Source organism: Lonchura striata, chromosome 5 (assembly GCF_046129695.1).
Source record: "Lonchura striata isolate bLonStr1 chromosome 5, bLonStr1.mat, whole genome shotgun sequence".
NCBI lineage: Eukaryota > Metazoa > Chordata > Aves > Passeriformes > Estrildidae > Lonchura > Lonchura striata.
The window spans coordinates 48,811,464-48,836,723 of NC_134607.1; the positions used below are offsets into that span (position 1 = coordinate 48,811,464).

The 25,260-nt window shown below is 34.6% G+C and overlaps 1 protein-coding gene across 1 annotated transcript in view; it reads left to right on the top strand.

Annotated features, from left to right (window-relative positions):
• OTOGL (otogelin like) overlaps positions 1-24,566 on the top strand; it is a 90,081-nt gene extending 65,515 nt beyond the window's left edge. Inside the window, 21 exon segments of the mRNA XM_077783154.1 lie at positions 338-515; positions 1,373-1,515; positions 2,559-2,582; positions 2,719-2,811; positions 3,414-3,603; positions 5,836-6,050; positions 7,104-7,245; positions 7,576-7,761; positions 8,256-8,468; positions 9,313-9,417; positions 9,734-9,841; positions 10,216-10,317; positions 11,575-11,679; positions 11,764-11,804; positions 12,789-12,852; positions 13,821-13,999; positions 14,431-14,535; positions 15,375-15,494; positions 16,909-16,954; positions 21,058-21,137; positions 23,469-24,566. Coding sequence (XP_077639280.1) covers positions 338-515; positions 1,373-1,515; positions 2,559-2,582; positions 2,719-2,811; positions 3,414-3,603; positions 5,836-6,050; positions 7,104-7,245; positions 7,576-7,761; positions 8,256-8,468; positions 9,313-9,417; positions 9,734-9,841; positions 10,216-10,317; positions 11,575-11,679; positions 11,764-11,804; positions 12,789-12,852; positions 13,821-13,999; positions 14,431-14,535; positions 15,375-15,494; positions 16,909-16,954; positions 21,058-21,137; positions 23,469-23,669 — 2,640 coding nt within the window. The 3' untranslated portion in view covers positions 23,670-24,566.
• Positions 24,567-25,260: the final 694 nt, after the last annotated feature.

Consider the following 25,260-nt stretch of genomic DNA (forward strand, 5'->3'; position numbering starts at 1 on the left):
TTTCTTTGTCACAGATTTTAAAATGATGGGAAAGCATGATTTTGTGTTTCTTAAAATGCTTCCGATTATAACTGATTATAACATGTACCCTCAATGCATAACGCTTTACATAGGGTATTCCTCCAAAACTGGATGGAACAGGAATGGTGTGGGTGAATGGACATGTATCATTGTCGCTGGTTACAACCACACAAATGCATGTCATTCCGAAATAACTGATGAAGGGCAGGTAGATGTACAGATTCAGAGCTTGGGGATGGACAAGTCATCACTTGGACTTCATAAGGCCAATTAAGTTAAAGCTGTTGACTCTGGTTGTTTTTTCCTCATGTGACAGCCAAGATATCTCGAACCTGTTGACAAATGTAGCCAGTATGTATGTGTTAATACGGCTTGGATGTTATACAACCTTTCAAGGAACTGCCCTAAGGATGTGCAGAAGCCAGATTGTGGTTTTCGAGGAATGCCTGTTCAAGTTAACACTGACAGCTGTTGTCCAGAATGGGAATGTCCCTGTAAGTCTCTCTTTTATTTTTAAATAAAATATGGAGCCTTGATCTGTAAATGTCAAGTAATAAATTAAAAGGTTATTACAATGGGAATATGAGGTTAAATACTGGAATGAATTAAAAATAATTATTCATCAACAAAGCAGAATGAAATTTAATGAACATTATGGTACCTTTGAATTGACATCCTGGAGAATGAAAATATTTTTCTTTTTTAATGAAAACATTGAAAGGACATCTCCAGCATGAACACCAGTATTTTTCAGCTGAGACTTTACAGGATTTTTATCAGTGGAAATGTTAAGATTTCAACATTTTATGAAGAAAAAGAAATTAAATATTAGCTTTTCTGAAAGACAGAACCCCCATATTTCATTAAACTCTAATTGCAGTTTTTAGTCATGCTTAGACACTGCAGAAACTGGCGGATGAGCCTGCCAAAGGGAACAAAAAGGCTAAAGAGAAATCATATTTAAAACCTTGCAGTATCAATGAAACCAATATTGTACTTTATATTTTTTACAAGATAAGACAGGTACGTCCCTTGTCAGTATCTAAAAAAAAAATTATGCATGTATTTTATTTCACATCATGCAGATTCATTGACCTTGCCTGTAAAACATTGACTTAAGTAAAATTTTCACCAATTTAAAAATTTTTCCCTACCCCGGGCACACAGAATCAGGTTAAGGTATTTCCACTGAGTAACCTAAACATTTCATTAGGCTTATGGCTCAGTATGTTGTCTGCAGAACAAGGTCATCTATCTACCTATGAATGTTTGTGCAAAAGAAAATAATGCTAGTATTGAAAGTTTTTATTCAGTTTTGTGGTAACCTCATTAAATGACAGTTCTTTTTTAGGTCATTGTTCTGTACTGTCTGAACTGAGTGTTATTACATTTGACGGAAACAACATAGCCCTCTGTAATATGGCTTCCTATATTTTAGTGAAGTTACCAGGAGAAACTATTGTTGCTCATATTGAAAAATGTCCTGCTAATCAGGTAAGGTTCTTGCATTTATGAAATAATTATAACTGTTCCTTGAATTTTTTGTGTTATAGGTTTGAAATGATGCAAAAACTTATACATAAAAGTCACACTCAATGAAAAATAGCAAGTTATTTAATTTTCAAGAAGCATGCTTAATAATGCTGTCTAGATAAAAGAATTTAATCTTGAGTTAAATAGTAATTGTTGTGTTATAAGGAAATTCAAATGTAGATGCCTTTTAAATTATCAGAGGTGACATAACTCCTCAATATGCATGTCTCCTTTCAGGCTCTCCACACAGAAGTGTTCTTATAACCTTGAATTTATACTTCGCAATATGGTCAAAATAGTAAAATGTTTTTAATAGTCACAAAATATATTTTGTAGCTATTTTAGGAAAGTACTAATGACTTTGTGATGGGTTGTCCTTTGTAGTTGTCTGACTCTCTGCATTGTCCACAGAGGGAATCCAACTATTTTCAGATTTCCAGTTTAGGTCAGGTCAGTCTCATCCTTAGGGTCTGTACATACATTTCCTTTGCATTATCCATAGCCCTAATTTGTGCAGGCCTTAAGCAGCTGGATTGAGTCCATCTTCAGTTTGTAGATAAACCAGTCAGTGCTGAGGGGCTTCAACAGGGTTCTTTCCTTCCCATTTCTTATTTATTCTCACAGGGCAACTGTACACTTGAACTTTAAGACTGTTGAAGGTAACAGTCTTGCATTGTTTTAGATGTTTGCTATTAAATTGCTCTCTCATTTCCTGGTTGCAGTCTAGAGGTGGGAATGCAGAGCACATATGCAGATGAGCTTTAGAAGTCTGTAGTTTTAGTTCTTTAAGAAATATAATTTGAAGGGACTTTTCAGCATATGCACTAAATTAGCTGGAAAGTATGTATTTTTTATTATTTATATGGAATATATTAAATTAGTTTAATTATTTAGCTAATTGTAGAAGAACATTAAAGGCAAAGAAAATAGTAACTTATTTTTGCTAAATAAAAATGCTGCTGACTATTATTGCACTTCTAATTTATTTTTAATGTTTTTTTCAGAGTGCAAATTCAATAAGAAAGCTAGTAAGTATTTGCTTATTTTGCTGATTTTAAAATGCACTAATAGTAAAAAATAATTAATATATAAAATTCTAATAAAAACTGGCACAGAATTAGAAAAATAATAGTAACTAAATTTCTTTGTCACTTTTCTTTCAAGGTGCCACCTGCAAACACTTCAGGACTCTGTTTTAAGAAATTAAATGTCACAACACACAATTGTCAAATACTTATCAATCGTTTAGCAAGAAAAGTGAGTATATATCAACAGCATGTGTACTCTTAAAAAATAGCTGGAAAGCTGTTCTGTTGTAGAATGTTATAAATCAGATTTAACATAAAACACTACAGGGTTAGGATTAGTTTTGCAGATTAGGTTCCCAATAATTCATGGTGTACTAGAGGCAAAATAAACAATTTACATTTCTGGTACCATGCTTCACTTAAATGTCATTTTTCCATGTCACTTTAAAGTTCTTTTGAGATTTTAATGAAGCTGCAAAAGCAATTATGCCTGAAACCCTAGAACCCTTGAAGTGATAAATACTTAAGCTACTTTTCTTTCTAGTCAGTAACAAGTCACAACAGATGACTTTCAATAATTGGAATGAGGATTTGTTTCATCATATGATATGTGATAAATAAGATTTATTTTTTCCCTAATTACTAAAGATTTTTTTCCTCATTCCTACTTCATTTTCAGTATTTGGAAGTGGCATGGGTGGTCTCTAAGCACTATGACTGTTATGTGTGGCAGAGGCTGTGAAAATAGTATTTTGTTATAAAATAGAAATACATATAAAATACATCATTGCAATCTGGCTTTACCTCTAAAATGTGTTTGGCTTATTTTAGGTAGTTGTGGATTCTGTAATTCAACCATTACCGTTTTCAAAAGAAGGACTGAGTATTCAGGACACTGGTGCAATGTATGTGGTTAATACCCCAGCTGGTATTAGCATCAAGTGGGCTCATGTTACAGGCATCATAGATATACAGTATGGATTGCACTCCAACACAACGAGGAAGACAGAAGGACTTTGTGGTGAGGCTATGGTGGCAATTTTTTTCTTATTCAATAACTTACCAATTGAAATTTGCAACTCCCTTTTGTGTCTGTGACCAGCTGTCCCTATAGCTCTCATTGTGACCTTCATTAACTCTGCTGACAGTCCTATGTGAGAGGCTGTGGAATACTGTTAATTAATTAATAATAAATTAATCATTCTGTTTGAAAGCACTGTGTGCTAATAAAGTACTTTCCAGATCAAGTAGTGATCAGCACATTGTATCTAAATAAATTTAAAAAAAATTACTTATTTATTTTACTTATTTCTGCCTGTTTTGAGAGTTTTGCTGAAGCCAAGTAAAGAAAAAGAAAATTTTTAGTGAAGAAGAGGCTGCTAAAGAAGTTCAGGTAGTGATAGTATATTTCACTGATTATGGAGGCAAGAACAACTGTCTGATGTTAGCAGTGGTAGCTTATTGCTATGAAAATACTGACAGAAGTTGTATCTTGGGAAGGGTCCAAGTCTTTTGAGGACAGTGAATTAAAAATCTGATTTTAGACCTCTTGAGGCTGGGTCTAAGGTCCAAAACTGTGCTGAGGTATCTCAGTCTTGAATTACAATGATAGTAAATGTAGCACATTTCAAGCTTTTATAACTTTGACAGTATGAATGGTATGGAAAAATGTAGGCAGGTGATTAAAAATTACTTTAATTTTATCATAAATGTTCATTTTCTAGTGGTTTGTAATTTTACATAATCTACTTCATATTGAAAAGGAAAATGAACTTCTTATAGTTTTTAAACTGCTATTAGTTTTAAAAGCAAGCAAAGCAAAGCTTTAAGTGTACATATAAACAAATCAAGTCTTTAATAGAAATTGCTGGCTCTGCTTGAACAAAAGGAGAGTTCTCCTAAATCTACTGAGAGAAGGTGAAGTCTGGCCCTGCATCTTTCCCCAGTACCATGCCATCTCTTCTATGCATGCTGAATGAGTGGGACAAGATGAGGTCAAATGTAGAGAGAACTATAGAATAGTTCTTCTTTGTGTCATGAGAACATAAAGAGGAAGTCTATGCAGACAAATCCAAACTTAGCTGAATATGTTGTGCTACCTGATGTTTTGCAGTAAAGTTGGAGGTTTTCTTTAGTGCTTCTTTCCTGTCCTCCGCTGTTTGTTCCTATCTGGGATTCTACAATCCTCTTCCTCTCAAACTAAGGTTGTGGGACTGTGTGGTAAATTTGCTTTATTTTTAAAGCTATATTGATTCTGCAGCTCTGTAGCATGGCCTTACAAATTCTAATACCAGCAGTTTGTGAACTGTGGCAAGAGGCAGAAGAGCTAAGAATACTGGGAAGTGATGCTACTAAAAAACACTTCTTATTTAAATGCCATCTTCTATATTTCTCCATGCTGTCTGAAAGAATAATAGCCTGCCACACCAAGCTAGTCTTGTTCTAATAACAAAGGACCCTGGAGAGCATCAGACTGCAGGGCTGAAAACATGATGGCAAGGGCTTAGGGTATGTTTAACAGTGCAGAAGAAAAGTGAAAACAAGAGAGGAACTTTACCTGATCAGTTCCTGAGATGTAAAACTAGTATGAAGATTAAAGTTTTGGCATTACTCACTTGTTATGTGCCTAAAGAGATTATATATTTTAATTTATGTGTCAATAGAATAATGAATTCAGGTAGACAATGAATGCCAGGGGTCTGGGAAGGTAGCTTTTTACAGTGGTTTTGTATTAATAACTTAAGTAAGAACAATGTTTTCTCTAGATAAAGAATTTGTTCATCAAAATATTCTTTTAATAACTTCTTGCACTTATAATGTTCAATTAAATCTCAATACAGTGTGAAATCATTGGTGATGAGCAATTAATCACAAAACCATCTACTATTACTCCTAAGGAACTGGCTGCCATTCAGTAGAATGAGATCAGAATCTAGCACCATGTCAGTGAATTTGATACACTCAACAGAATATTTTGGTAGCAGTTTTTCTCAAAAGTTAATTTTTGTGAAAGGTACAATGAGTTGTATTGTACGGTCTACTTGTTTTACTAAGCCATTGAGCTGAGAACTAAAATCACAAGCAGGAAGCTTGTGAACTACAGTGGACATACAGCTGCTTTAACTTATATACTCAGATGACTGAGTATCACAGACCAGCCTGAAGCAGTGTTGATCATAACTTATCAGGTTGCTTTTCTTTCCCAAATGAAGACATGTCTGTATGTGCTTTGCATATGATGCTCTGTCCCCAGGGTTTTGTAATGGAGATCCTAGTGATGACCTGAAAATGCAAAACATGACTGTAATTACAAATATGGAGGAAATTGAAGTGTTCATCAAGAGTTGGGAAATTGAGAAATCATTTGATGTAACAACCAGGAGGCCAGTAAGAAACTGTATCGAAGATAACTGCACATACTGTATGGAACTGTTAAACAGAAGCATTTTCATCCCTTGTCACAAGAAAGTGAGTATGAGGATCCGAAAAATGACAGGACCAAATAATATAATAGTTGTATAATTAAGAAAAGTGACAGATACATGCACATTTTTAATGTTTTGCTTATTTTTATGATTTGACAATGGAATGGGTGTCTTTAATACCCCTGTCACATTGTCCATTGTAAACACACATCTATATTGATCCTTGTGCTATTATGTTGTTTTTTAAAATTACTTAATGGGCTTTTCTCAAAGGAGACACAATGGATCATGATGGCAAGATAAACACATTCCAGAGATGTTATTTTTATTAAATGCTTGATGTGGATCACTAGAACAGAAAGCCTCATGCTTCTGCTGCATAACAGCGATTAATGCAGCTGCAGACTTACTAGACTAAAGAAATTTCCAGTTAAAATATTTTGACATAGTCAATATTGCATTGAAAATTTTGTAGCATTTCTTACAGAAATCATTATAATTTTCTTCTGCAAATTGTACTTTCTAATGGGGATATACCTGTAGCATGCAGCTATAGAGGTGGGTAGACCTCTAGAAGTCGCTTGAGGTGGGTAGTGCAGCACAGCTGCTTTCCAGAACAGAAAGTGAGGGAGTCCCAAATCTCTGAGGTCTAACTGACTTTCCTGACTTAATTAAAAAGAAAGGATTAATTACTCAAGTAACCCTTTCTTTCTGAGAGATAGATTTGTAAAATAGGCTATCAAGTCCTCCAGGCACAGAAACACAGTAATAAGTAATCCATTTACAGCAGGATTGTATGGAAGGTACAGCAGCAATGTTTAGCTGAGATTGTTCACTTTTAGTTGACAGGGCTATGCTGAAAAGTTCTTTAAAGTAGTATGACTCATTAGGACTGCATTCTCTGTGTACTGGCCAGCATAAAATATTCTGGCAGTTTAAGTTCTGCAGATTGAGTGTTCTGACAAAAAAGATATTTTTAAATTTGGACACTGCTAGTGATTTTTTCCCCTTGTGTCTGTATTCTCTTAATTGCTGATTTATTTTAGTTGCAGGAAGTCCTTATACTTGTTAATTCCCAATTTCAATATGTTCCTAGGTGTCACCACAGGAATTTTGCGAGAAGATGTGGATCAACAGTACTAATTTTTGGAACTATGAGTGTGACGCACTTTCTGCATATGTGGCATTATGCAACAAGCACAACATCTGTATTAAATGGAGGACACCTGATTACTGTTGTAAGCAGACAGCCATATTCTGGACCCTTATGTGGCTTTAGTGATGATGTTTTTTAGTGATAAGTTAAAATTACATTTCTTTCTATTATTCTTGTAACATCTCATTTTATCACAGCATTGGTAAATTAGGGTACAAGTTCTTAAGATGGGAATACATTATTTAGTCATGAATGAATTTTAATCTTGATTGAATCAGTTGCTTACCTAAAGTACTGTTTAAAGTACAAATATGTACTTTCTATGCTAACACACTTGTTATTACTGCCTATTTAACCAATGAAATGCTAAAGGAATACAGAAGAACTCAATGTCCTTTTATATTCCTTGCAGCACTGAGCTGTCCTGAGGGCAAGGAATACCAGCCTTGTGTGCAACCCTGTGAAGCCAAGACATGCTTGAATAAATGGTTCTATGAAGATTCTCCCTGTTCCTATTTAAGGGAAGACTGTGTGTGTAAAAATGGCACCATTCTGCACAGAACAGACTCTGACCTCTGTATACCAGAAGAAAAATGTAGTAAGTACAGTAAGACAGAGTAGTTTTGCACTTATGATAGTATTAACCACAGTTACATTAATAGCTCATAGTAAGAGATAAGTTTAAGTTCTGCGTCAGTCCTCAGTAACTGTGAATCTGGTAAAGGTCCCTTCAACAGAGAGCCTGCCTTCTTCTCAAGCTACAGCAGTTTGTGCTTTCAGTTAACTTGGCTTTAAGAGCCAGTGCTGATGTACCTCTGTTGGGGGAGAAGTGATGGTCATTCTTCTACAGCTCCCAGGCTTTCCTCTCTTGAAAACTTTGGAAAGAATAACTTGCCCTCACCCACTTTCACCTATAGAAAAACATCTGTTCCTCTTGGGCTTTTAAGGTCATCCTCCTTTCTTGAATTCTTTTATTGTAATGCTCCACAGCTATATTTTATGCAATGATTTTATGCAAGTCATAGCTGTTTTCAGGAAATGGAGCTGTCTGCTTCTTGAAGGGATAGAATGATTTTTTTTTTTTTCTTCCAGCATGTACAGATAATAAAGGACAACCCCACTCTGCTGGGGAGATCTGGAATGGGTCCATGAGGGGATGCTGCATGTATGGCTGTTTAGAAAATGGAAGCATTATTGCTGTAGAGCCTGAATGCAGTGAGGATCCACCACCACTCTGTGAAAGAGAAGGGGAAGTTCTACTCCATGTCATTGAAGAGAGAGCTTGCTGTCCCAAGAAAGTTTGTGGTACGTACCACACTTGTTTTCTGTAACAGAAGTATAAAATAAGTGCTTCACATTCAGAGGCAGCTGACAAACTTTAGATTCAAGGTAACATTCTTTAGTTTTTAGAATTAAAAAATTGTGGCTGGTTGGGCCAGCAATTGAGGTTCTATTCTTTATAAGAATTATTCACTGAAATAACCTTTTTCTTAGAAGTCCACCAGTTAAACAATACTGCTAAAAATTATTTTCTAAGCTCTTGCATGGAATTTAATAATAAATTGATGTACATTCAATGATAGAAGTACCTTGGTATTTGAGGACGTTGTCAGAGATTGCTTGCTTTTCTTTCTAGTACTTTGATGGGATGAGCAGTGTCCTCTGATCTGCTGTTTCCCAGAAGCTGCTTTTTGAGAGCTGATCACTGAAATACTAATATTCTGCCTCGACATGGTTGTTAAGAAAAAGAATAAACTTATTGCTCCTAAAACAATAAGCAAAATATACTAATTTCTTCATGATGTGTTTAAGGAAAATGAGAATATACGGTCCAGATGATGTGGTGCTTTTGCTTACTAGATGCCTGTAACCAGTGCTGTATTTTCCATTTGCTCAAGGAGTATCAGTGGGACATTATAGTTGGCTTCATGCATAGGGAGCAGAGCAAGTAAATACCAGTTTGAAGAGGGATATAGCTGCATGCTTGGGTTGAGCTCAAATGTCTACATGATGGTATGGAGTGAACTTTAGGCTGACTTGGGCTGCTCTTGTTTTGTGGATCTCTGTATTAGATGGTATAAATAGCCTAAACTATAGGACTTGAGCTTGTATCTGTTTAAAGATATCAATATTGTTTTTTGTCCCACAGAATGTAACATGTCATTGTGTGATGCTGCTATTCCAACATGCAAACCCAATGAAAAATTAGTGGTAGGCTACCACCCCCTGTCCTGCTGTCCACAGTATCGATGTGGTAAGGGAAATACAAAACCACAGTTAGTGGAAAGTTTTCCATACTTGTATTATATGTTGGAAGAAAATTTGCATTACAAGTTAGCAGATTATTAACAGAATGGGACACTTTAGATAGCACCAGGCAATGATGTACGTTTTTTTAAACATTCTCCAGTATTTTTTTTTGTCTTTGTGTTTTGTGTTACTTCTGATTTACAGTCAATATGAGGTATTTCATTTTACTTAGCATATATATAATAGAATATATTTTCTTTATATTTTTCGTATTGTTTCAATGACTCCTTTTAAAACAGTGTTTGTTTCACATCCTACAGAATGTGATCCTTCAGTTTGTTTTAATGCCTCCCAGCCTGACTGCAGAGAAGATCAGTTTATTGTTGAAGCAAAGCAGGAAGATCCCTGTTGTTTCTCTCATCTCTGTGGTAAGAAGCCTCTAATATTTTTTATGGAGAGCTAAGGAATAGTCTAGTATTTACTAAAACAGACTGTAATTCTAAAATAAATAACTCAAGGCAGGAATTCTTGGAGTGAGATTTCACACAGATCTGACCTGGTGGACTGGAGCATCATTATTCTTGGATTGGGGGATCTTTTTTTTCCAACATAATGTTGAACATCAAAAACTTTGTTTAGCTTTGTTTAGCTTTTATATCCATAAAATCCTTAGAAGTTTTATTATCTGAGTAACAAATGCAGTATTGCCTTTTATATAGTGTATTAGATGGAATTCACATGCACTAACTTTTTAGTATTTAAAACTTTTTACATGTCTGCTTTGCTTTTTTTTTTAATTTAGTTTGTGAATCCTGTATTGAACCTGTTCCCTTATGTAGTGAAGGGGAAATTCTAACTGTAGACCTTAATACCATACACTACTGTTGTCCTCATTACTACTGCGGTGAGTATAACTGTTGTGAATTTGATATGTCACCAAATTCAGTAAAAATTACAGTGCATGGCTGTGCAGGGATTTGCTTAAGTTTGGCAATTAGAGTGGGCCTCATGTATAGACTGAGAAGTCAAAATGAGGTTGTAGAGGTACCAAATTTGACACAAATTCAAAGTTTTTGGTATGCCCAGCGGTGGTCTAACAAACCTAGTCAGCAGAGTCTGGAGAGGTTATTCAGTTCACCAGACAGAAATATGGTTATCTTCACAGTGATTTAAATACCAGTATATTAATGTGGCACTGAATTCCATCATTGGAGTACAAATATACAGTTGTTCATGTATTAAAACATATTTAATAAAACAGCTTCTATGTTGATTTTCCTCTGTTGTACAGTTCACTAATTAAGGCAGTATCTTTGCACTTTTAGCTCCTAGGGGAAGCAGTAGACCAAGCATTTCAAATACTGTTGGGTTGACTACTTTTCAAACAGTGAGCAGGCAGAAGAAAAATATTTGCTGTGTAACTTAGTCCTTTTCATAGTCTCATAAAACACATAAATTGTGTTAAAATTGTGTTTAAAGTAACATCTAGAAGTATAACTGCCTAATTTAGATTAACTTTCATCCTATTGCAGTCTTTCGGAGTAATTTCAAGTAATTGAATTAACTTTCACTAAGTTTGGAGTTTAGTAGTTTTTACTTCAGTTGTTTCTGTATTTTGGTCCTTTCCTTTCCTAGCAGTTTTACCCATGTGAAATTCTCTGCAAAGGCCATTGTAATTTTTTTCCCCAGTTCTGGCAGGGAGAAAGTTCAATCTTAGTACGTGATCTTTCACAATCACAGAAAGATACTTCTGATAAGAGAGACAGTATTTTCTTATTTGTATCATACCTGGAGAGCAGTTTCTCCGTTATGTTACAGAAGTGCACTTTACAGTACATATCAAGTCTATGTTTCCCAAAGATTATGGTTTTAGTTGTCTTTGGTACTGGTTATTATCTTGAGTAACTCTGAAGTTGGAGGAATGTTAAATTATTCCAGTTTGATATTTTCTGAAAATTTAAACATGTTCTAAGAAAACTAAAATCACTTTTGAAAATTTTTGTTTAGTTTTTCATTCCAAGTATAGTTCAGATGCTTAAGAAACACAATAACATTTATATAAAATAGTTTTATTTTTAAAATAGTTTTTCAAAAGTAATGTAAGATGGAAAACATGAAGGAAAGTTGAATAAATTCTCATGTGTCTTTTCCCCTAATTTAGTTTGTGATGAAAAACTTTGTTCTGAGCCTCCTATGATTTGCACAGATGACATGACACCTGTGAAGGAAAAAATACTTGGGCAATGTTGTCCAGAATGGCACTGTGGTAATTATTGCTTTATTCTTTAGTCACAACTGCTAACCAAAATTAACAGTTAGCTAATTAACACAGATTTCTTTATCTCCTCAGAGTGTAGCTGTGAAAATGCTACCATGCTGACCTGCAAATTGGTAAGTGGTGTCTTTAAATACTGTTAGTAATGGTGTTGAACTGTCTCATGCCTCTCTTTTACACCCTTGTTTCAGTTAGTTCTAAAGAGTGAACAGGGACAGGGTGGGATTGCCCTCCAGTCCCAGCTCAAGCATGTAATTCCAAGTGTCTGCATGGTGTTGTCAACCATTCCTTGGAGAAATTTCACTTTGTGTGTTGTAAGGTGGAAAAAGAAAAGAAGCAATTGTAATTTTATCCTGTTCAGTGTTGACATGAAACAATATGCTAGTAAGGCTTTCCACATAAATAATTCACATTTTAAAAATAATTAATGATGTATAAGATATATGATTATATGTATCATGTGAAGAAATGTGTAATTTTATTAATAATTTATGCATTTGATTAAAATTATTTATCATTCTTAAATTTTGCTGATATGAGAAGTCAAATATTTTGGTCCTCATGTAGTTTTTCATAATAGGGACTGTGAGCTGGAAAATAATTATGAATGAATGTTCAAGCTCCCATTAATACCATAGTGACCATATTTTCCTTATCCAATGCCTGAAGTTTTTTTCTCATGTGAAGACAGCATTAAACAGAACCCAGACAAAGAGGTTTAATGTTAAGTCTATTGAGGAATTTTAGATTTAAATAGCTTTCACCTATCTTTCAGAAGAAAATACTTAGGAGGCAATCTTTTGCTAATATACTTATTATAGAAGTAGCTTTGTATCTCAGGAAAAAAATGCTGTTTATTGACTCTGATATTCTATGCACCCCTACAGAAAATAAAGTGCTGTTTTCTGTTTTAAGAGATAAATACACTGAATAACTCTAAATGTGCTACTGTTTCTTGAGTACATTGCAATTTTACTCTTTTATGAAACTAGAGGTGGAAGTGATGAAAGTAATATTTTACATTTTTACAGAAAAATTGTCTGTGTAGCACTACATTTAATTGTGCATGACTTTGCAAACTTTTATCTTTCTGTACTCAGGGAGAAGTTAAAAAAATAGATAGCAGTGTTTCCAGTGCTTGTGGATGCACTCACTACATTTGTGGTAACTTTTTCATATTCCTCATTGTTATGTTTTAATTTTTAGCAAAAAGGGTGTGCAAAGAAAGCAGAACTAAGGTCATTGCCACCTTCTCAAATGTAAATGCTCTTTTATCTTAATTTGATGTGTGTCTATGTAGTTATGCAATGATACCTTCTTTTCTGAATATGGTGCTTTGTCTGATAACCCATCCATTTCGTGTCTATTCTGGCAGAGTGTGGGAGTGCTGTAGAGCTGCCCATGCTTTCAGAGTCAGGTTCAGTCTCTCTGGTGAGAGACAAGTAGGAAACAGGCTGTGAATGGTAGCTGAGTGTGAGCAGGGCAGCTGCTCCTAGTCTGCTTTCAACACAAATGGTTCAACATCTTGCACAGAGCAACAGGCCTGCTCAGCCAGCACAAGAGGAGGTAGCCAGTCTCAAGATCAGAGCTCTGCTCCCTTCCCTCACTCACCTACCCATGCAGAGTAGATTTTGGCTGCACTGTGCATGGGGGTGCTGAGGCAAGCTGTAGTCCTGGCAGCAGGCCAGGCTGGACTGCCTTCAAGAGCCAAGCACATATTTATGGTACAGCTTGGACAGATGACTGGACCACAGGCATTTGCAGACAGGGTAGTTTAATTGACAGAAAGGCTACATTTTGTGATGTGCAGAATAGCTGAATGTTACATATTGGAACTTGTTGTTCTTAAATAAGAACAACAGACTTCTTCTACTTCCATAGTAGGAACACTATCAGTTTTAGGCAGTTTTCCATTTTGTAGAATTTTCTGAATTACCATTCAGAAAAAACTGAAATTATCATTCCTCCCATTCTTGTTTGGTAATTAGAACTACAAACCAATCAAGTCTAAAAGATAGAATACTTTTGCAGTGAATAGCAATTTGCCTTACTTCTGTCTTACCAGTGGCTCTGTTCATTTGTTTCATGATTCTTTTTTCCCCACTGGTAACATCTATTTCTTTTGGTTTTAGAGAAGGATGATGTATGCATCTTCCAAGAGGTCACAGTACTGAATCCTGGACAGTCAGTGATTCAGTACCTGGATGGAGACCTTTGTTACACTGTGCAGTGTTTACAAGAAAAAGATCAGAACACAGGTTACAACGCCATGCATTTCACAATGATGAACTGTTCCCAGCAATGTGAAGCTGTGAGTATTCTTAAAATACAGTAATGGGTGCAATTTGTGAGCACAACTGCACAACTAGGATAAAAGTTTTAGTGAAGACTTTTGCTAGTCCTGTTTACTTAGCAAGAACTTGTATCTAGTGTCTACACAATTATTTTGAGAGGCAGGTTCTAGCAGCCTGTGCAAACAAACCTGTCTGTCTGTCCGTCTATCCATCCATCCACCCATCCATCCATCCATCCATCCATCCATCCATCCATCCATCCACCATCCATCCATCCATCCATCCATCCATCCATCCACCATCCATCCATCCATCCATCCATCCATCCATCCATCCATCCATCCATCCACAGTTTTCCTTGGTGTTTTTAATTTCAGAAATCAAAGAATTGTAATACAATGTATGTTTAAAAAGTACTAGTTTGTGTATTTCCTTCCTTTCTTTCCAGCATCAAGTATATATTCCTTCCTTCAGTCACCATACTTGTTGTGGTATGTGTCAAAATGTGTCCTGCTCTTTTCATACAGAGAATGGAACACTTATTGTGTATGAGGTAAGTGCCTCTGAACAGAGATAAGAAGTAACTGTAATGATACAATAGAAAGGAGTCTGACAGGCATTTCTTAGTTAGCTCATGCTGTCATTCTTGCTTCATACTTCTGTACTTGTGGTTACATGCTTAGAGGCTATTAATGATGTATGATTGGAAATGAGTGTCTTTATCTAGAGACCTGCCATTTCAGACATGTAAATATCTTATTGCTTGTAATATTTCCTGTGAAGATATGCACATGTCGTCATTTATTTAAGACTGGATATGCTCTAACTGCAGAGCAGGGTTCAAATTGTAACTCTGTATTAGGTACTATGATTTAGATGTGTTGAGAGCTTCTAAGCCTACGTCAGGACTTCTATGTCCCCCTCTTCTGAGGGCCACTGTTCTCTTCCTGCTAGTTACTACAGAACGGAAAAGTGCAAATTGAGGCTCTGGGGTTCAGGATCTTGATGGTATGCTCCAGCATTCACATACATGGAAATTTAGATGTGGCCATGACTTGGTTCATACTTCCAATTTATTTCAGTGCAAAATAAATGATTGAACTGACACAAAGTCCTTTCATTCTGCAGTAGGACACGCATGCTCAGCAGCATGCTGGAGAGTAGAGCCACGGCTCCAGGGAGAAGTAGCCTCTGCTGCTGAGCATGTGTGTCCTCCTGCAGAATGAAAGGACTTTGGTCTTTCCTTTTTGCCACCCACAGGTGGTCTGCAGCAGACTTTCCACTCCAGTAGATGCTACAGCATGAGGGCACTACTTTTATGGACATTTCAGGCTGGGGATAAAGCTGAAGTCTTTTGGCTTTCCTAACAAAGGCTTTGTTTTATATATTCAGGAAGGAAGCACCTGGACTTCAAACTGCACCAATTACAAATGTGTAAAGACTGCTGCAGGGGCTATTGTACTGGGGTCAAGTGTTGTCTGCCCCCCATTTAATGACACTGAGTGTACAAAGGTTTGTACTTTCGGTAAGGTAAGTGACAATAATTGCTCTGGAGTTTAGCTTACACTCCACAATGCAGGCAAACTTCATTTCTTACTTTAAATTTAAAAAGTGGTAAGTAAAAGCATATAAATGAGCAATCTGCAGTCATTTGCTATACACCTGTTTTCTTTCCAGCTGACAAAGTGTCTGTGAGGAGTGTAAAAGTTTGGCTTGGGTATTGTTGATGACTGCTTTGGAATTGGAATCATGCATGACATACCTCTATAAAAAGTGCTAATCACTATGTCATACCTTATTTTGGAATAATACTTTGCCAAGTTCATAGAACATACACAATAAATAAATCAGATCAATAAATCCAAAATTTGATCTGATTTATTGCTTTGAAGAACACATATTCTTCACAAAGATTGCATATTTATTTACATTTTAATTTCTAATTTAATAATTCTCTAAATTTATAATACTCACAAAATTTTTCACTTGCAGTACATTCTAAATTTAATATGAGCTACAAATAATACTAAATATATATGTAGAAAGGGTAAGTACCATTGCTGCCTTGACTACAGATTATACATTTATTACTAGTCCTACTTATCCCTTCCATTTGTTTAAAAAAGTTCCTATTTCTTCCAGTCTTGAAGAAGGTATTCTATTTAAAAATATTGCGTATACTACTTTGAGTCAATTGCTTGAGTTTCTTCCTTGGAACCATTCTGACACCATCTATTAGGTGTCAGATTTTTAAGAATGGAGCCCTAAAATTAACTTTCTGAACCAGTCTGACCTGTTTTTGAGAGACACTGGACATAGGCTTGAGCCAGTAGCTGAGAAGAAAACTTTTGTCACAGGCAGATCAGGATAATTCAGGAATATTTGAGTTTAAGTGCTCTTTTAAGAAGTTCTTGAACAACTTATTCAATATAATGAAGTAAATATATGCACACATAAAAAGATAGAAGCTGAAAAATATCTGTCTTTTGTCTGTTGTTATCCTAAGATATTATTAGCAATAGAGAGCATCTATTTATCTTCTGTAGTCTGCTTGATATGCAGATCTGGGCTACTCACATGAATTTTTGAAACTATCCTAACAAATCTCCATGGTGAGGAAATAGAGGGTAGTAGGTTATATATAAAACGTGCTTATAGAAACTGACTTCTTCAAAGGCAACTAGATCAGTTCTCAACTGAACAAAATTGAACTTCTCATCAGTGATGAGTTAATTTTCAGTTTCAAAGGCTGTAAAGAATTCGTGAAACAAACCTTCAGCTGATACATATCTATGTAATTCTGCTGATTTCAGTGGCACTACTTTATATTAGTTTGATATCTTTAAAATGTGGAATGTCTTGAGATACAATTTCCCTTTGCATTGGGCCCAGGCTTTTTTGCTATATTCTTCTTTTATTTTCCTAGAATGGAGGAATTGTGGAGTCGTATAATGATGGCTGCTGCAAGACCTGTAAGTGATGAAGGCTGCAATATGTGCTAGTTTGGCTTTGGTTCTGGAGGGCTTATATTTTAACCTCAGTTGCTGGGACCTAAAGAGGGAAAAAGCATGCAGTTCCCCCTACAAATCACATAAAATTGTTGTAGTCACCTAACTACTCTTATTAAAAGATCTTGCTTAATTTGGCTGCTGACTTGGTGATTTTTAACATTATTGTTCTGGAGTATAATCAAATCTCTCCAAATATAACTAATGGAAGATTGAAACTGTCTCAATTAAAACATTATTATTAAGTTGGTTCTCAAATAGTCCCTATATGATCTTTACCTTAAAAGACAAGAATCTTTCCTCTTAAAAGTGATTCCTGATTCAATGACATTTTGCAATGCATCTTCAAACTTAGCAATTTATTCTGTATCCCTAATACATAGCTTTTAGGTCCAAAATACTGGGATGTTTTTTATTAAATCCCAAATGAGGAAAAATTAGAGTAATACTGATGATAGCAATGCTTGTATAAAATCAGCCTTTTAGTATCTTGTAATACATTTATATTTTCTGTGTGTAACTTTAAAATATGATTAAATGTGACTAAAGATGACATAAAGGTTTTAACATTTATGCAATTTTAAAAAGATTGAGAACAAACTGGTTTTCTCTGCAGATTTGACAAAAAAATATTATCTATTTATATCATTATGCATGTGTGTATATATATAATACACTGTTCTGTAAAACTAATTTTGTAGAGCAAGGACATGTTCAACATTACAGAAAATCTTAACTCTGTTTTGGCCTTTTTTGTGTTCAATATTAGAGAAAAAGCAAATTAGTCTTTGTATACAAACTCTTACTTAATATTATTGAATAGCAAGTTGCAGACTTATAACTATATATTGCACAGTTGTTACATAAAACTGAAGTGCAATATATTGAATATAATTTGGAGAAATAAGAGGAAATCATTTTATTTATAAAATACAGAGCAATACCAAGTTTCCAAGCTATGTGAGTCTTAGAAAGGAAACTGCAAATACTGTTGTTCCATTGTAACCAAAATATGGAAAATGAAAGGTATTTTAATGTAACAGAATATGTTTTATTACTGAGAATCACCATAGAGAAGCAGCATACATGAATCGCACTAAAATCTTATTAATCAATAATCTTTCTCTCATGATATAAACTGTGTGAAAAAAATCTGTCCCCCACCCAAAAAAAAAAAAAAAAATTAGGCTCTCATTATTTAGAAAATTAGTCTTAAAATTATTGACTGCTGGTTCTCTGTTGACCAGGAAGATTTATAATTTTGGCCATATTATGTGGCCTCAGGAAAGGCATTGTTATACTTCAGAAATACTGGCTGAGGTGGCTGCTAAAACCGCCAGATATCTTTCATACAATTAAATGCTATTTTTTTAAATTTTGTGTTATTTTTAACTAAAAGCATGTGCCCTGTGGTGAAGAAGTTAAGATAAACTTATGAATAGAGCTTGCAACACATTGGGATTTTAATGGGAGCAAATAAATTTTCTGAAAGAGCTTGATTTAGTGCATGCAAAGTGAGTGCATATATTTAATTCTTACCTTGCCATAGACAGACTAATTCAAAAAGTTTAGTTTAAAAGGAAGCATTCCAGTTTTGTGTTAACCAGGAGAGTAATAAAGTATAGGCCATCTTTAGTGAGACTTGAAGCAGCTGCAGTTTCTGAATTGTAGAAGACAAACAGGAAAGCTCATCATCTTTTGCTAAAAGAAAAATTGCAGTTGGCAGTGTAAGAATTAATGAAGTATAATTTATACAGAAATGTTTTTATTTCATGAGAATCTTCTATTCCTAATGATTCTGCCAGGTTCTGGATTGGGTCTATTGCCCTTTGCCATTAGTCCAGTAGTGCCTACTGATAGTATTAATTGTGAACCAGGTATTATTTTTAATAATGTATTCTCTTTCTTTCTTTTTTTTTTTTTTTTTTTTTGAAAATAATATAAGCTTGATATGTGTGTCATAGCTGTCATCATTATTGGATATTACCATGCAGTTAATGGTTCTGGGCCTGATACTGAGAGATGCTGATCCTCTGCTGGCCTCCCAAATCAGTGGTTTTCTAAAGCCTGGTTAAGATTCACTGCTCAGCACCTGTCAGAATTAGGTTCATCCATTTCTGGTATATGCTGTTGATGGTTATTCCTGATGCTCATTGTTGAAACTGGTTTTATCACATGAATTACTGTAGATGGTAGTTTTAATAAGAAATGTTACTTAAAAAAATTCATAATTCTGAATACTGTTGTCAAGAGATTATAAATCTGATCCCAGGTCTCTAAATTTAATGGTGGAAATATTTTTCCTTTAAACTAGAGCAATAGTGTGTGTTATGGTCTGGTCTCACCTTTGCAAATATGGATTTATGCTGTATTTTTCTTTTCCACAAATAATATGTTTTGCAGAGTTATGAAAGTGTTGAGGGCAGGGGTGGGAAGGGGGACATAACACATACAATTGCAACCCCATGGCAGTACACACTTTTTATACCAGATATTACAGAATGTTGCAGAATTATTGCAGTACACTCATAATTCTTTGCTTTTTAGTATGATGAGTCACAACAACTCCTTCCTCAAATAAGGAGTGAGTAAATAAAGCACATTTGATACTGAAATGCAGATCTTTACAGTTCAAGGTTGAAGAGAGGAAAGTCTAGCAGCAGAGCTTTCATAAGATATCAGCGCTTTATATGCTGAAATGTTAGCTATACATCTCTATATGACTTGTAGCAGTACAAAGATTGCACTGTCTACATATAAGCTGGCAAACACTTTCATATTGAAACATCACAGAAATTTTTAAGTGTTTCTGAGGAAGGAAAAGCAAGGTGTTATAGTCTAACAACTTCTCTCATACAGTGATCTGCTAGTTCAGTAACAGAATTTTGTTTGATTCTTCAATGTATCTCTTAAAATCTATCTGTAGTCTGCAGCCAACTTAATTATTCAGGTACTTAATGGAGCTGTGGTTGCAGAATATCTTGGTTACTCAGAGATCATTTATCTTATAAAAGTGCTCTCAGGCTTCTGGAGAACAGAAGAGTTGTTTTTCCAACCTTGAAGGAAGGTCAAGAAACTACTAAATAGTGCTTATTATTTTATATGCTGTATGTCCAGAATGGTTACACAGCAAAACTAACAAATCATTTTGATGGGTAGTGGATGAGGAGATCTAAATAACTGCTGTTACACAGATAGTAATAATTGTCTGATACAGAGTGAAGCATGAAAGATTATATCTTCAATTGTTTCAGTATAATATTATGACTTTGACTATGATTAAAAAATGGCTTGTCACTCTACAGCTTTATTTTTCAAATTAAAAAAAACCCAAAACCCTTCTAGCAAAATCTCCATAACTGTATATAAAAATTCAGTACTTCCCTCATCCTAGATCTAATATATGCTGACCTCATGTGCTACTTGCTTCAGATCTGGTGATAAAAAGTGCACCATATTTAGCAAATAAATTAACGTCTTTCTTTCAAAGCTTCCTAAAAGGGCATATTTCTCAAAATATATTGAAATAATATAATTATATTTAATTTTTAGTCATGAAAAATAGCATGAAGATCGCAATCACATTCACACCTTCACTCTCTTAGATGTTAAGTTTTGATAAGTTTTTACAAGGCAGGATCAAAATCCTATTTGCATTCAACATTTCCAAGAACGAATTCTAATACTATTAAAAATTGGGGATACAATACATTTTTTTCTAATTGTTTCTATTTCTCTTGCCATATGTGCAATTTCAAAACATGTTTATAGTTTATAGTTTTATAAGCTATGAAGCATATTCATAGTATAATTGAAAAACAATTGTATAGCTTATTTGGAGCATTTGATGCTCATATGTGCTGCCTAAAAATAGGTAATACTGCACACACCTATGTATTAATATATTATATTTAAAAATAAAATTGTGGATGTAATAATTTCTGAGTGTACATTAATGAAAATAAAATATAACTATTTAAATTATGGTAATATCTTTAATTTTTAAAGAAGAAAATACATTACCAAAAATGTATTGATTAAGTATGCAATTTTTTGTGTTTTATCAGGCAAAAAGGAAGAAAGAATATGCCAGAAAATGACAATCAGGACAACCATAAGAAAAAATGACTGTATAAGTCAAAGCCCGGTAAGCATAAAATTTCAATGCTGGGCCTATGGCATGACAAGCCAAGCATCAGAAAGTTGGTTATAGCTAACAACAAGCAACAAAAAATGTTGCTTTCTTCTCAAAAGCAGACCCTTGACTCTAGGAATGTTATCCTACCAAAAATGGAGTAAAACTAGCTATTTCTATTACTGAAAGACTGAGCCCTACCTGGAAAAACATCTGGCTTCAAATGAAAAATACTGACTATAAGTACTTTAACTAATAAAGGCACTGAACTCTTTAGCATGAAATAATATCCTGCTCTAAAAGAGGAGCAGAAATGGTTCAGCTTATAATGTGATGAAACACTGCTGCATTCCTCTTTGAAGACTTCCCTCACATAGCATAGGTTTCCATGTAATAAATTCATAATGCCATTTATTTATGGGTCTGCTTAAAACACCTTATCTCTCAGCTTTGGTGTGGCCCAATCTACAGACCCCAGGAAATTTCTAAGCAAGAAATGTGCTACTCATGTAGCACTTGTAAGGGAGCAATTGAAAAAGTATCTCAAGATTTCCAAAAGGTGTCTGGCAAGATTCTGTCGAGAACCTAAGCAGTCATTAGGGAAGAGGCAAAATGTCACCACCGCATGTTAAAAGCCATCCTGTTAGAAGGTCAGTGGTGACATGTTCAGATTTTAATTCTAGGTGTGCATGGTGTATTTATTTAATTTTAGAAGGACTGATAATGAGGGAGCATAAATATATAGAAATTAGAGTAATTTGCCATAGTTAAGAAATGAGTTTGGAGAGCTTCAGTGTTTCATCAACAGACTAGGGTAAGAGACAGCGATACAACAAAATAAAGACCTGGTATAGACTAAATAAAGAATATTAAAATGAAAGATATAATCAAACCTCAGAGGCTTTTTAAGCCAGGTGTAATGATCCTTGCCCTTGTCTTTTATGAATCAATGCTGCAGTATGAGAGAGGGCTCTGTTCAGCTGTGGTTGCTGCAGCACTAAAGCATTCAGAGAGGAGCAACAAGAATGTTGGCCAGGTCATGTCTTGAATAGCACAACAAATGAAGCCTTCCTTTTCATCTTTCTGTTAGAAACTCTACATCTTTTCTTCCGTCTCTACCCACCTTCCAAAAAGACCTACCACCATCCCATCTTTGTCTGTATTAGAGCCCCCTTTCCCATTATCTCCTTGCTCCCAGTTTCCTTGGTGGCTGCACATCCTTCACACAGTCCGTATTCCCTTACCCTTCACACAGAAGTACCTCCAGATTTTCATGTCCTCATACCTTAAACTCCTTTTCCTCTCCAGCTTCCCCACTGTCACTCTTTTCCATCATGTGATTTTGGCCCATCAAATGGTGGTATCTGCTGTGACTGGCTGGGAACTACATATATGTTCTTGGCCAGATTACTGCTGTCAAACTTTGGATAGGGCTGAGCATGATTACACTTTATAATTAATAAGTGGGCTTGCTAGTGCTTAGGACAAAGTCTTTTCTTACTCCTGTCAAATCTCAGGAAATTTCAAAAGTAATATTTTAGTCTAATTTGTATGGGAATTAGATGTTTCATCACAGGCTTGGGAGTAGCTCAAAGCATCTTTCATATGCCCCACCTGCAGAAGACAGCAGATTTAAGTCTGTCACAAAGAGAACTAGACCTTGTATACCCATCCTTTATTTCCCAGCATTTGAACTCTGCTTAAGTTTAATTAAAAAGATTTTTTTTTCTTTCAACATATCAGCTAAGAAAATTCTTCACATAATGTAACAATGAGAGACAGCTTTGCTCTGGTGAAATCTAGAACACAAGTAATTTTCTAGCTAGTATGTGCCTTAGCTGGTTTGTTATTTCATCTACTTTTTTGATATATTTCTTTGAGTGATAGCACAGCCTTCAGTCACAAAGAGTATAAATAACACTGGGAAAAGCTTTTGCACTGATAATGCTTTTTCTCTTTCAAGGAGAAAGATAAACTTCCCTTCAGCTTACTTAGAAGAATTTAACTTTTTATCAGTGAACATGAAATAGACGTGGATTCAGCTGTGCCGTTCCAAAGTTATTAATTTGTAAATGGGGGTTCAATTTTGGTATCCATAGCACAAGGTTGAAAAAAACCACATGATTAAACAATAAAGAAAAGTTTAATTAAAAAACTATTTTAAATGTGGCTAAACTTAGAATTAATGAATTGTAGAAGATAAAATGATTTTAAGACCAGAGTCCTTTTCAAATGTAAAAATTGATTTAATCAAAAAGAAGTTTGAAGTGTAATATTTTTAGAATAAAATTTGAGATTTCCAGCTTTAATTCTTATTCTTATTTTCTTTTATTTTACTCATAGGTAAATGTGGCTTCTTGTGATGGAAAATGCCCATCTGCAACAATTTTCAATGTCAATATTGATAGCCATCTAAGATTCTGTAAATGTTGCCGAGAAATTGGAACACGAGTCCTGACTGTGCCCTTGCGCTGCTCAGGAAACGGCACCGAAATTCTGTATGTCATTCAAGAGCCCATAGATTGCTCATGCCAGTGGAACTGAACCGTGCTGGGGACAAGATTTTGCTTTCACCAGACACAGTTTTTTGCTCACAATTTTATACCATGGGTATAATATTCTGCAGGGAAATAGAAAAGACATCAGTTATGCTTTATGATGTAACTATTCTCAAATTTAGCAAAGATGTTGTTTGTTCTTCAATTTGTCCTTAAAAATATTGGCAAGAATAGAAAGAAAAACATAAATCCTTTTGAATAAGGTGTAGTTTATCCATAATTTATTTCTACTCAGTGGCTTTCTGATGACATGGTGGAAAAAGCTGGTTAGTATTTCCATTGCTTTAAAATTTTCGATCATGGCTACCTATAAAACTTGAGAATTTCTCAAAATATTTCTCAGTGGTTCATTTACTTAGAGGCCTCCAGTTGAAAACCATCACCAGTCCTATGTTTAAATGGGAAAGAGCATATTAGGATTTTGAAAATTACTGAATTAGTTTATTTTAAAAATAGTGGGTTCAACTGTAACATTTTTTACTTTGGTCAAAAATCTAATTTTTTTGCATTAAGCTGTTTGCCAATTATTGGATTCTGCTTACACTCTAAGTCACTGAGAAACAACATGACTGTGATCTGTAAGTAAGTGTAGGAAATCTCCAGTATATAGCATATATAAGATCATAATATCTTGAAACCTTAGATGTATTTAATTTTATGTATATTATAAATATGAAGCATGACTAGGCAAAGGCTGAAGAGTGATAGCTTTTGTGCATTAAAAATATCTGAAAGCCACTTCTGCTATGAAGGTTTCCACTTTCTATCCATTTCTTAAATTTTCACATTAAAAAATTGGCTGTTTGCTACTATAGAATAAGATTATATGTATATATATTTATTAAAAACCCCACAATACTGCACATTTAAAATATTCACAATGGGTTTTGTCTGTTTTCCAGTCTAAAGATTCATGTTCAGTATATTTTTAAACTATTTTTTCAATACAGATATTTAGAACATTGCCTGAATTTACGATTCAAAATTTTTGAGTCCTGGAAAAAAAGTCAGGTAAAATAAATGTTTTGAAGGATTTAGGTGAGTTATTCGTGCTCAATCAAGCTGTAAATATCCATGATTCAACACCTGAAGGTGAATATCATTGCCCTTTTACTCGACATACTGCATAACCTGCTTTTAAAAATAAAGTTTAAGCTTGTTTTTAGGAGATTACTCTGCTTTATAAACTCACTGAATCGAAATTATATTAATTATAACAGTGTTTTCCTTCTCAATTTTCCTGTTAACTGTGTCAAAATTGAAACTCTTGTTTAAAAGTTTGAAAATGTTCTGACAGTTCTGATTTCAAGCTGTCATAATTTACTTATAAAAAGGTTGGATTATCACATGGGTTATTACAGTGAAATACAAGAAATTAAAACTGCCTTAAAATCCAAGGCTATTTTTCTACTTTGTGTGATAAATCTTTAATTGTTTGCTCAATTCAGTTTGATCAGTTTGATGGCTTATAAAGAAAAATAGCTTATTCAGAAAAATCTATCATTATTACAAGACTCATTTACTCATCCCTATCATTAAAATAGTGACTTGGTTTAAAAATTAAGTAGAAATCCATT